Below are 13,312 nucleotides of genomic sequence, written 5' to 3'. Positions count from 1 at the left end.
CACAAAACTTTCCGGCGTCTCAATTAACAGCATCAACAACGATTGTCCTGAAGGAAGCATCGCGCGCGTGATACACAGCCGCTGGCTTGTGTTCGATCTAATTGTGCCATGACCTAAACGTGACTTGCGTTTTCGCGTGACATTCCGCATCCGTGTGTGCCTACGAACTGCGCGTTATAAGGTCCGGTTGCATTGACAGTCTCTGGATTAATTAAGCTCGCGGCTTAGTGACACTGCCTCTTTTTAGAATATAGCGTTTTATCTGTGCTGTCGGCAAAGAAAGATAACTCATTTAATTTTACACTTTATTAACGTAGAAAATAACAAAGTTTAAGATTATCAGATTCGTTTATATTATCGTAAATCATGTAATCGTAAAAATAAGATAAGAAGATATCGAAATATATATGTATATGTAGGTATAAAATTAAATTGAATTAGACACGTGAATACAAATACTCAAAGTAGATAATACAAAAAAGTCGCTGTTACAATAAAAAAAGAAAAGATATCATTCTTATCTAAAATTAGTTTATGTAAATGTAATGCGTATTTTTTAATAGAAATTCTTTAAATATACATTGAGCATATATAAATATTATTTCGCATACAAATCGTGATTTGTCTGATTTCAAATTTTTCTTTATGAATATTTAATTTATCATATCGACACGACTTATTTTAAAGTTCATATTTATGGATTTCTACAAGTATTACGGAGAGTTTGTTCTAAAAAAAAAAATAAGTTTTAGACTCTTACGTCCTTCTATTTCTCAAATCTAGTTTCCTTTTGTGGGATGTCGCAATCGCATCGAAGCAAAAAATATTATTTATTCTTAATCATATTTTTTTACACTTTATGTTTACCACTGAAGCTGAAATATACAATTTATTGTATGTTTACAACGCGAAAAATGTGAAAGGACACAGCTAAAACAACAACGCAGCTGGAGCTGTCAAATCTCGTAGCAACACTCTCTTGGATGGAGAACGACGCAATTAAAAATCTCGGCGATGCGGGAGAGAAAAGCCTCCTTATCATCCCAGTTAACATATCGCTGTGTATTACCGTCAGTGGCGTATACATTAGTTGCGTGTACAGGCAGCGGCGTATCTACGTATCATTGGTACCTCCCCCTCTTATATTTAGCCTTAAAAATATCGAGATAGCATTCAGAATTTTCCTTCAAAGAACGAATAGAAAATTTCTTCCTTAAAAAAAATATTAAAAACGTTTAGAAGCTTAATTTTATTCAGAAAAAATCTATTTCTCGGGTGAGAAACGAAATTTGCGCTAAAATATAAAAACAAAGTGCTCGAGAAGAAGAGATAGCCTCTAGCTCGTATTCGTGTCGCTTACTAAACGTATCTGGAGCATTAAATTTTGTGAGCTTAATTTAACCGAACATGTGCCACTGCATGCACGTGCATTCTACATATAGCGAGTGGCGCTACGAAACATTGCGTCGGGTCGTGACACGCGTATGTATGCGTACATGTGATTTGCATGCGAATATAGCATGTAAATGATAGTGAAAATTCTCATTGTGAAGAATGGAGAAGGAAGAAGAAAGGAAGGAATAATTCGACCAAAGAATTCGATTAACTGTTGAAGAAGGTATTTATAAAGCTGACGTTTATCGTTAATCTATGTATTTGATATTGTTATCTATGCGATAATATCGATATATTTATATATTTATATATTTTATATATTTTAATATATCTTTATATTTACATATTTTAATATATTTTTAATATTGATTATTTATTATATATTTATTTATTAATGTTTCATTTTTTGCGATGGAATACTCTTGTACAAAAATTATGTAAGATTAAAATCTACTTAGAAATTAATGTGGAATCAAGGTGAGAATTTCGTTGTTTGTGACACCCCTGGATTTCCTTAAATCTTTTGACGTATCAAGGTCGGATATTAGTGTTCGATAATAAATTCGTCCGATTAAAAAGATTACGAATGATAACGAGTTGGTTATCGTGGGTGAAAACGCGTGTCCGATAAGCAACAAGTCTCGCACTTATACTTTCCGTTTCATACAAAGAGTGAAACGATATAATCCTTTAATGTATTATACTGTCGGTTTTGATAATGCTTATTTATCCCAAGTTGCATAAGAGATAATCACGATGTAGCTTCTTGGCTACGCTTATTTTATTGTTCAACGATGATTATTATATAAATCATTAAATAAGATGACATTTGAAAACGGGTCGTGAATAGTTTTCGAATAGAAGACTGAAAATATACGATGACGCACCGATACATAATTTGTATAAGAACAAGGACGCAGATATTCTGAATCGTGTCATTCATTCGATAATGACATATCGCATGTCTCATGCAATCATAAGCTCTTAACTTCGAAGTAGTGTACACCTAATTGCTGTTATAAGATAATGTAGCGGATTAGATATTTGTAATTGGAAATTATCATAAAAATTTCCTGGAGCCCGAAATGATTAATACAATTTAATAAGCCGTTAATTAATCAAACAATCCGTACAGAAAGTTAATAATTAACTTGCGTCTATGTAATTTCGGAAGTCTTGATTGACGTCACAAGCAGAGAACATGCGATGAATGTTCTGTTTCTTGTTTAGCTTCTGCGAACTGATTGAATGCCGGTCAACAGGAAGGCACGTTTTAAAATCGGTAGAATAATTACGTCTTCTTTTTCTTTTTTTTTTCTTTCGAACATGTTCTCCCTTGCCGCTATTTGACTATGCTAATACCACGCTAACAGCCTAGGCAAACGCAATATATCTATCTATGCGCGTCGCTGGAACTCACAAAAGTAAAAAGCCTCGACGGCTGCTTTTAAACCGCGCCGCTGCTTTTTAAGCATTACTCCGTCGACGAAGCATGCATAAATAATTAATAACCTGCAAATTGATTCGCGGTGTCACTATGACGAGCATGTAGCGCGTGCATACAGCGACTTACGAAGCACCATACGAAGAGTTAAAGAGAGAAATAGAAATGACACCCCGGCTTCCTTCCCCTCCTGTAACCTGTATATATGTATAAACTGGAATCCATTAGTTTACTTGGGCAAGAGAGCAAAAGAAAGAGATAGACGTAAGAACATTACGTAATAATATGCGACATGCACGCGACGCGGCTACCGCGTGTCGCAATCGTATGTCTCGCTGCACATTAACTTCGTAGAGATCAATTGGACACCTGAAGGAGAGAGGCGTTCTCCGGATAGGCATATATTCCATAATATATGTGGTATTAGAAAATGTATTTTTGCGAGAATATTTTTAACTGAATTTATCAATTATAGAATTATCACATATATTTATTTGCCATAATTATTTATTTTTATATGGATTTTGTCACTCAAGTATATTTTCACAGAGGCGATAACATTTATCTAAATAAATTTATACAAATAGATGCTATAATTGCAAATGATATGCTATGTTTATTATAGGAAAAAATTCTAAACAATTTTCTCTAATAATTCTATAATTCTATTGTGAAGACTAATAAGAGTAATAATTTGACAAAAATATTCTTATATATAAAAATATTTGACATACACAAAAATATTCATATCATGTTGAAAAATAAGACAAGAAAAAAAAGAAAAATTTCTCTTTCTCTCTTTCTTTTTGCCTCTCGTTCTCTCCAGAGGAGCTTTAATTACGTAGAACATATTAAAATGGCAGTAATCAAGCGTATTACGAGTCTTAGTGCTTTTTAACACTCTCGCGAGAGATTAGGCGGAAAAATTTCAGATTTTGTTGCTATTTTAATGCGATTTACCTTATCATTAATAGCGTTCTTAAGTGTAGCAAAAATTACGGCAAGTGAAAGCAACGTACAGAGATTGCGAAAAAAGAGGATCTTAACGAATTATACATATACCGTAACCAATGCGCTTAAAAAGATTGTGTTGTGCCTGGAAACGAGGAAAAATTACACGATATAGCCAATCATATGCTTTTAGATCTCTTTAGAGAATTTTTCTTACCAGCCACGTAACCGGAAAGGAATTGAAGGATACTAAGTTTTGCAGCTGCAAAATTTGTTTTTCAATTCTTTAATACATAGGAAAGGTTCGCGATATCGCTGCATTTTCCAGTGTGCGCGATGCGTCGCTTAAGGAAAAAATATTCGAGTCATTACGAATTTTGTGCAGCCTGACGTAGCATAATGTCTATTCAAGACAGTCCATTAGCTATCGAACAACGCACTATTGACTGATTATCTTTGAAAATATATTCGTCAAAATAGTTTTTTTTTTCTTAGCTAGCTTTTTTCTTATAGCTACTGATCTTGAAATTTTCGCCAATGTTTTAAATTTTCAATATGCAACATGTACTAAATATTGATGTCCATCGGATTTTTGGATTTTACGTAAAATCAATTAAATTTTTCTATTTGCATTTTTTTCCAAAGAAATCGGAATTAAAAGATAGAGGATAGTAAATCGATTGTCTCTTTTTTCATGATTTTATCTGCGTGCGATAGAAATATTAACGAAGTCTCTCGGTTATTGCGGTGTTTCTCAGCATGTATGTACAAAATTGTTCGATTGTTAAGCAAACAATGTCAGCTTTGCGATGCAAAGTTACCTTCAACTGCCGTTCTTGGAAGAATGATGACAAGATATTTCTGTGATTGACGCAAACGGCATTGTCACGAATATCGCGAGGCAAGATTTCCGCGTGGATTAATGCCGAATTAAATGATTAAAAACACAAAATTCAATAACATGAAAAAGACTATAAAAAAGTCTCTCATAAAAAAGTACGCTTCTTTTTTAATATTAAGAACTTTGAGAAAAAAATTATACTACAGATTCGAAATACCTTCATCTCTCGAAATAGCCTCTTTTCTCATGGTCATTCTTGACTCAACGCATTCCTAGCGTAAACAAACAATACATATTTGCGTATAATATACGATTATGGACGCGGTAACTGTCGATCAGTGCGAATATTACACGCGTGTTTCTACATACAGAGAAGACGCGGCTCTCTGCGTCCTCGAAAATAATAGGAGATGAGCAAGGATGATCGCATATGCGCAAATGTTTTTTGTCGAAACAATAAAACTCTTCCAGAGATATCTAGAGATCCTCCTTGTGCGTTATGTTTACGTGCGAGGCAAGCAAGCTACGAACGCAAGCACCTGTTGCACGCGTTCAAATATACATGTTTAATATGCACGTTTAATCGCACGCGAAAATGAGAAGCCAGGAAAGATTTATATATATGCGCTATTTTGTAATACGATAGTCAGATAGGGGAAAGATTATAGTTGTGCAACTTGATCGGGTTGATTTCTCTCTAGTAACATTCATCATACATTCATAAATTTCACTCGCGATTTAACGCAAAATTGTCGTTCTTACAAGACACATTTTGCAATAGATTAGAGAATAAAAAATAGTAATAAAAAAGGGAAAGGATCTTTATACAATAGTATTGGAGGATTGGAGTCTAATTGAGGGGATGGATAGAATTGTATAGATATATAATTCGAGTTTATACACAGAAAAAAAGGACATTCTTGTTGAAAATACATTAAGTTTTAACATGGAAATCTTGAAATGAGATTATATTGCGTTAATTAAAGAAAAATATAATTGCTTGTATAATTGCTTACTTGAATGAAGCCATTTTATACAGTTCAATCAAGAAAAATATATTCGTATGATTTAAGATTTAATTTCCTTGAATAGAAAAGAAACAATGTTAGAGAGAAGGTAACATTTTTAAATCAAAGATTATAATTTTCTTAAAGTAGAATTAAATAATTATATATTCTTGAGGTGACAATTACAATATTAAAATAAGACTATAATATCGTTGAAATTTAAAATTATTAAATTCTTCTAAGAAGATTATAAATTGTTGCGTATATACGAAACAATTAACGCGTTAGTTTAAGTATATAAGTTTTGATTTGACACTTTTTTTTTCTGTATGTACATGCGAGGTAGAAGTAGAGTTGTAGAAATTTCTAAAAAGTTATTCGAGTATAGTCCAAGATTTCATATTAACCGCAGAGCTCTCTATCAAAGTTCTGATCTGCTGACGCAAAAATGACAGAAAACCGCGTACACGTAACACGACTGACGCGAATTCACTATAGGCGCCGCATTTTTCCGCGCGACGCGATATTCATTTCCTTTCGTCCAATTTTTCTTTTCTTTTTCCTCTTGCAGCGCGTTTGTCCCCGTTACTTCCTTATGCTCCGTTTCAGATTCGCTTTCACAAGAGCGAAGTCGTATCGACGATGGAGCTTATAAACTCGATTCTCTCCAACTGCAAACGTATCTTAATAATCTGACTCGATTGAGGGGCGCGCGAAAGAAGTTCGGTTTCGTGATTAATCCTAGTTTTGAATGTCAGTTATCGGAAGACCGTGAATCATAAAACGAGACGTGCATCCCCGGGATGGGCAAACTCGACATACGAACCGTATGACGTATGATGCTTTATCGAGCGGGACCACTTATCGCGAGAGGTGTATCGCGATTGTGCGGGACCACGCGTACACGACAAATGCGAATACGCGCGCGCGCGTGAGCGCTAATAAAGCGGGTCAAGAAGCGTTAGACTTTGGCTCACATTGTGGTAGGTTCTGTCTGGTATGCAACGCGCATGTGATAATATATAGTGGCTTGGCAGATTATGAACCCGGATCAGAAATACCACTATGCGCGCGTATACAGTATCATTGTTGTCATTCCAAAGTCCGGAATGCACGTCTCGCAGCCGATGACGGGGAGGAAGGATGGTGTCGACCATTAGTCAAGTCGATTAGTCGATTCACTTCCTATTTTCTTCTCTAATGCCAAGGTCGCGGAAGCGCATAGAGGCGTGATTATTTCGCTGACAGTTATTTCGGGAAGCGCCGTCGTAAAATGCGATTATGCGATTTTATGCTGAGCGCAGGTGAATATGAATACCACCGAGCACGTGGAATATTTCGAGCGAGGTTGCCATTGAAAAAAAGTGAATTCGAGTTATATAATACAACAATCTTGAATTTTTTTATTTCCATATATGGAATCCTGGTTGTTTTGAATCTGAAGCTGGTTATGCGAGTTTATTAGTCGCTTCATCATTTAAAAATGTTAATTTAATGTTGAATACAAATTTTTTCTGAATTATTTAAAATCTAGGATCTTATATGGATGATAATTATTATTTCAAACAGAAGAAAGCAGCAAAGAAGCAAAAATTAAATATTATTTTGTAGAATAAACCGAAAGTACCACGTAATATATTTCTTAAAAAAAAAACTTAAAAAATCACATTTAATACTAAATATTTAACGTGAATGTGAGCAATTATGTTTGGAAGAAATTGATATTGCTGTGTGTTTGTTCGATTATTCGAGTAAAACGTGTCGTATCTTATATACAATATACTTTGTTTGGAATCGATTGATTTCATACTTTGTTTGGAATTGATTACTCAAGCAATCAATCCACTTTTTCTTCAAAAAGTACTGTTTAATATCTTTTAATAATTTTTCTTTTTTATTTTTTAATAATTTTTCGGTAACTCGTCAATGATAATAAAAATGATTTTCGGTATTTTGTCGATTTTCAAAACAAATATTGTTAGGTGATCAAATAAAACTATTTCAAATAAAAAGAAACGATAGAAATGACTTATAAAATGAGACGAAAAATTATTCATGAAGCGAGGTAATATAATATTATATAATATATGTACAATATATTATTTTTCCTGTATATGTGTACGCAATAATAATGCATTTTCCTGTCTCTTTGTGAATAAATGCACTTGATAAACTGAATAAATAATTGCACAACGATTTTGTGCAATTATTTATTCAGTTTATCAAGTGCATTTATTCACGAAAGCTCTGCTCTCATTTTTTATATGATTAGAAATCGCAAACGAAGAAAACCTGTCTCGCATCGCGATAGCTTGGAAAATTGAAACACTTGAATAATAGTCGGAAAATATTACATATTTTAGGAAATAAATTTGAAGTTCTCATCTTCTATAAAGTAATCAGTTGAGTAAATATGTAAACTGAAAAGAAAATTTAAATACAAACGCGAATAATTTCATAATAATACAAATGCATACATACATATATGTATATTGCGATTATAATACTTATATATCTTTATGTATGAAATAAATATTAAATTCTTAAACTCTATTTCTTTTAAGTTTATAAGCTTTTTTTAGAATAGAATTTAGTTCACTGATACACACACACACACACATACACTTACTCGTATTACTATATCTCTGAAGTTAATATTTCGTTAGTTCACTGATACACACACACACACACACACACACACACTTACTCGTATTACTATATCTCTGAAGTTAATATTTCGTTAATCTATGCTCACATAAAATATGCTTTTATAATCTAATCTCAAAATATATGCGCCATTTTTGTATTATTTAAAGACTGTTGCGTCATTTTCTTGCATAGTACTATAATTTCTTGTTTATGTAATATGTTTTTTGACGAACTGAGCTTTTCTTTAATCAAGAACATATGGTATACGATCGGAAACAATTTTAGGCGATAGCAAAGAATTGATATAAACCACTTATTTGTGATATTCCCAGTTGTTTTCCAACATTCTCTTCCAAGATTAGATTCGATAAGTTTGATAAGATGGGGAATTGCCTTGTCTCCGCGACTTATAACGATCGCGTTATGAAGAAGTGACTTTTTGCATATAACTATAATATATCCAAACAGAAATAAAATATACATAATGAGGGTTATTTCTCATTTATTATTTTTCGTTTTCATCATTGACATTAACATGCATAATGTTGGACGTGATATACATTTAAAAGCGAGATATATTCTATTTATACATTATTTATTAGCATAGTTATAGTTTTTATATGTGCGAATATAACATTTTCAAAGAAAATGAAGGATTATGCGGAACAGACTTAAGATTTGTAAATTTGCAAAACTTTGGCGTATTCATGGCAATGTTTCCCTGCGTGGAAGATAGCAACTTGCATTTTTTCAACATCGTAATATCTATATTTATTTACATTTATGAATAATTATAGAAATCATTGAAAAAAAAATTAGATATTGAGATTTTTCAGGTGAATATACGGAGATTTTGATTCGTTCAATTTATCGGCGCAATTTACATACTTTGCAATTGAAATCAAGAAAAAGGAATTGATTGTACGATTTCACGCGGTTGAAGGAAAGACGGAGCAAAACGATATCATGTATTAATTAATTCTAATATATCATACATAAATTATAAATTATTCCAAGGTCTCTACGTCTTTCGCGCGACACGTGCATCTCGTTCTATTATAAGCCGGTTCTGCGAAAAGCCACGCACAAGAGGTGATTAAAAGTAAAAATTAAAATATCCATGCGCAATGAAGCGTTAAGATGTTTGCACGAAATGTGATACGATTATTTCTCGAAAAATTTTAAAAATTTCAAATTGACTTTAATTGTATATTTATATCTTGATTAATTATGATTTAATCCGTTCTAACAAGACGTTAATTGCATAATAATATATATTTCAGTCATTAAAAAACTTGTCCATCATCGAAGCTCTTGCATATTACATTGGTCTTAATTTTAAAAAAAGTGCTTGGAAAAATTAAATTAATTTATATTTATATGAAGAAATAAATTACATATATATTACATATATGTATATATATATATATATATATATATATATATCTTACTCTCTCTTTTATAAAATATAATAATAATTTATCAGAAGAATATAAATGTGTTTTATATAATTTTCGAAATTTGATATTTCACATATAACGACAATCGTGATTATATGAGATAATTTTGTTCCACATATGTGAATCTTTTTTGTCAATTTTCAATATTTTATTATAATGATAACGCATGCGTTAAAACCTTAATATAGTATTATTTTTCATATTTATATTTTATATTAAGAAAAAATGTATATATAAATTATATTCGCATTTTTAAAAAATACTCATATTCTCTTATGAATATTCTGAATAATAAAATTAAGAACTTGTATTTTTTAATGCTTACGATTATATAAATTTTTATATCGCTGAGTCTCTCTCCGCCTTGCTAGCTATTATCCGAATTAAGCACAGGCTAATCAAAATTTAATATTGTAAATTCCTGCTCGCAATGTGTGTACAATGTAAAAAATTTCACTAACGTACGACGTGTAACGTATATAAAGGATATGCGAGTCGATCCTAGTTCGAATTAGTTGAACGTCGTCATGCAGTTTATCTCTCACATTATGTTATCGTCGTATGCGATTTCTCAAGGTCTACGACGATTTACATACTTAACCCCTACTGACCCAGTATCTATGCCGATATCCATGTTATTAAAATCTAGAATTATTCGCGACCATTCGTCGGATGTGTCATATCATCGCCGGGAAACATAAATCGATGATAATATCTATAATGATGTGTAATTCATCGATTCAATTAATTTACTGTTTAGCCTTCTCTTCATTCTTTAGTCAGAGTTTCGTGCAGCGTATCGCGTAAAGAAGACACGTATAAATTTATATGGGATGTACCGGGATAGTCTCTCGTTTGGAATCTGGCGTCCGCATATCTCCGGTACAGAAAAGACGAGGGAGTCGCTCGGTGGCTTGTCGAAAGTGCCAAAGAGAGAATTTGCATAAAAGAGACATTCTGTTTCCTTTGTCGCAGATGCGGATTTGGGCATGACCGCGGGGGCGGTCGGCGGCCCCGTCCTGAATCTACCTTCGGTTCCGGTAGGCAACGCAGCATGTGCCATATGCGGCGATCGTGCCACCGGGAAGCACTACGGCGCCGCGTCTTGCGACGGCTGCAAGGGATTTTTCCGGCGGTCCGTCAGAAAGAATCATCAGTACACATGCAGGTACACTTGGCCCTTGACGATAAATATATGCAAAATATCTTGCTTTATACTGGTTCCGTATCTTAGAAAAAAAAATAATTTTTTTTTTATTTTTATCTTACAGGCTTATGAGAAAATGTCAGATCGACAAGGACAAACGGAACCAGTGTAGATACTGTCGATTGCGCAAATGCTTCAGAGCCGGCATGAAAAAGGAGGGTGAGTTTTTCTCACGTATCTTATCTATAATAGGTTTGTCTGTAGAAACGGAGCCTTATTTTAATCCTAAATGGAATAATAAAGTATATATTGTAGTATACGACACTCATGGATCTTATTTTTTCTTTTTACTCTGAATATCTTTTTTATGATATTTTGATGATGATTTATGATGTCTTTATTTACATTTGATAATGCATAGAACTGTATAAGAGCATATTAATTTACTTGTAAATATATTATTTTTTCCACAGCCGTACAGAACGAGAGAGACCGCATAAACAATCGACCGCCAAGCAACGAGAATCAGACGGAAAATAGCGGCCCCTCGATGGAGGACTTACTGATGGCTGCAAGACATATCGGCATGCTTGAGGTCAGTGAGGCTTAACCTCGGCCGAATTGAATATTTATAATTGTAATCCATTTCTCATTAATGTGCGTTGAGAACCCGGTATGCTTCAACCGACATTTAATTATGTTTATTTCCCTTCAAGCGTTTAATAATCCATGCCATCACCCACCAGAAGAGAGCCCTTGTGAATTCTTTGCTTCTTAAATTCGATGATCAAGTCATTTACATACTACACTTCATGTAGCACTCGTAAAACGATCTAACATTAATTATACACATTTTGCAATTTAATGCTAAATATTCATAGAATTAACGTGTGATTTAAAAGATTCCTGTTTTGACATTAGTCTCTCTATATCACGTTCAATCCAAGATTAACTATTTAAAATTATTATAATAATACATATAAAAAAAGAAAATTAATGCTCTGAGCTCTGTATTCTGTGCATTAATTACCATATTAGTCATCTTAATTCCTATTATTTGCTTCACAGATTTGTTGGAATATTCACGTCCACAAGTACTCATATCATTAGCATTCCTCTTTATCTATATTTATTAGAAAATTGTTGTAAGATAATATATCAAAAAATTCTGCGTATTAACTTCTCAACGTACATCTTATTTCCTTTAACAACCACAATGTCACGATCATTCTACATGATTTTAACAGCTACTCAACCCGAAAGAAGACGTCGATCCTAGCACGAAGCGGATAGCTGGTTTAAACGACGTGTGCGACAGCATGAAAGAGCAATTGCTGATTCTGATCGAATGGGCCAAATGTATCAAGGAATTTGATACGCTACCGCTAGACGATAAAGTCGCATTATTGAGAGCCCATGCAGGTGAACATCTGCTACTGGGCTTAGCGAGACGCAGTCAAATACATAAATTAACAGATGTACTATTGCTCGGCAATGATTGCATCATCATGAGAAATTATCCTGGTATGTAAAATTGGTGGAGATTTATCGAATCGCATGGTGTAGCTTCTGACTTCTCCTTTTTTTCTCAAGCAAAGCAAGCGGTGTTAAACACAGAGTTCTAAAGATACGTCTGAAAAAGATACGTTTGGAAACAGAGTTTGAACATTCATCGAACGTCATTGTTTCAGTATCTTCGGATGTCTGTCTTCTCGAGATTCATATTGTATAAAAGGTTACGCTTATCGATGATTCATATTCCGTGTCTGGCTCCGACTTGCTCTTATTCATAACACTTCTCTGTGTTGTGCGTTTTGGCTTTACTAAATAAGGACATTAGATCTCATTGTGTGGGAACGTGTGTGGATATGCTTGAAAGCTCTCTAAGACTGAGATTTCCTTTTTGAACGCATATGTTCAGAGATGAATGTTAGGTAAACCCTGAGTTTTCTTCTCGCATACGTTGCGCAAAAGTCTCATCTCGTTGCGGTTCGGACGCGTAACGGACATTAAGTGCTATTTATGTATGCGGTATGCAAAAAATAGTTACAACAATATAAAAAGATACAAAAGAATAATAATAATAATAATAATAATAATAATAATAATAATAATAATAATAATAATAGTAATAAAATAATAATAATAATAATAATAATAATAATAAAAGCTAAGAGTATGAAATATTCGCGAAGAGAAAATCGCTTATGGAAAATAATAGTGCACGAAAATTATTTTCCTAATGATTCCGATATTTGTGAAAGTCAAATATTTCCAAGTGTAAACCATGTTTCGAAAAACATGTGGAACATTCCACAGCACAAGTGGCGTCTTATCGAATGAACCAAGATATCTCGACTGTCGTTTACAAAATCCGTTGATATTAAAGCGATACCGATGCGCCTTTTGCGATGCGGA

At 33.3% G+C, this 13,312-nt stretch overlaps 1 protein-coding gene across 8 annotated transcripts in view; it reads left to right on the top strand.

The window, feature by feature from the left end:
* The window catches only part of Hnf4 (Hepatocyte nuclear factor 4), a 40,791-nt gene that overhangs the window by 21,862 nt on the left and 5,617 nt on the right, over positions 1 to 13,312 (top strand). For 7 of the 8 annotated variants that reach the window (XM_083108508.1, XM_083108510.1, XM_083108507.1 and 4 more), the window contains 4 exons: positions 10,723 to 10,915; positions 11,019 to 11,113; positions 11,368 to 11,489; positions 12,142 to 12,418. In XM_083108508.1, the coding sequence (XP_082964634.1) occupies positions 10,723 to 10,915; positions 11,019 to 11,113; positions 11,368 to 11,489; positions 12,142 to 12,418 (687 nt within the window). Of the gene's footprint in view, positions 1 to 889; positions 1,619 to 10,722; positions 10,916 to 11,018; positions 11,114 to 11,367; positions 11,490 to 12,141; positions 12,419 to 13,312 lie in introns of those variants that run through there. The other variant, XM_083108514.1, reaches the window with a different exon arrangement.

Source organism: Camponotus vicinus, unplaced genomic scaffold, assembly GCF_025532165.1.
Source record: "Camponotus vicinus isolate PSW18456_S1 unplaced genomic scaffold, iyCamVici1.0 SCAF_9, whole genome shotgun sequence".
NCBI classification, from domain to species: domain Eukaryota; kingdom Metazoa; phylum Arthropoda; class Insecta; order Hymenoptera; family Formicidae; genus Camponotus; species Camponotus vicinus.
Note: the sequence above shows the minus strand (reverse complement) of the source record. Positions and strands in the feature narration are given on the sequence as shown.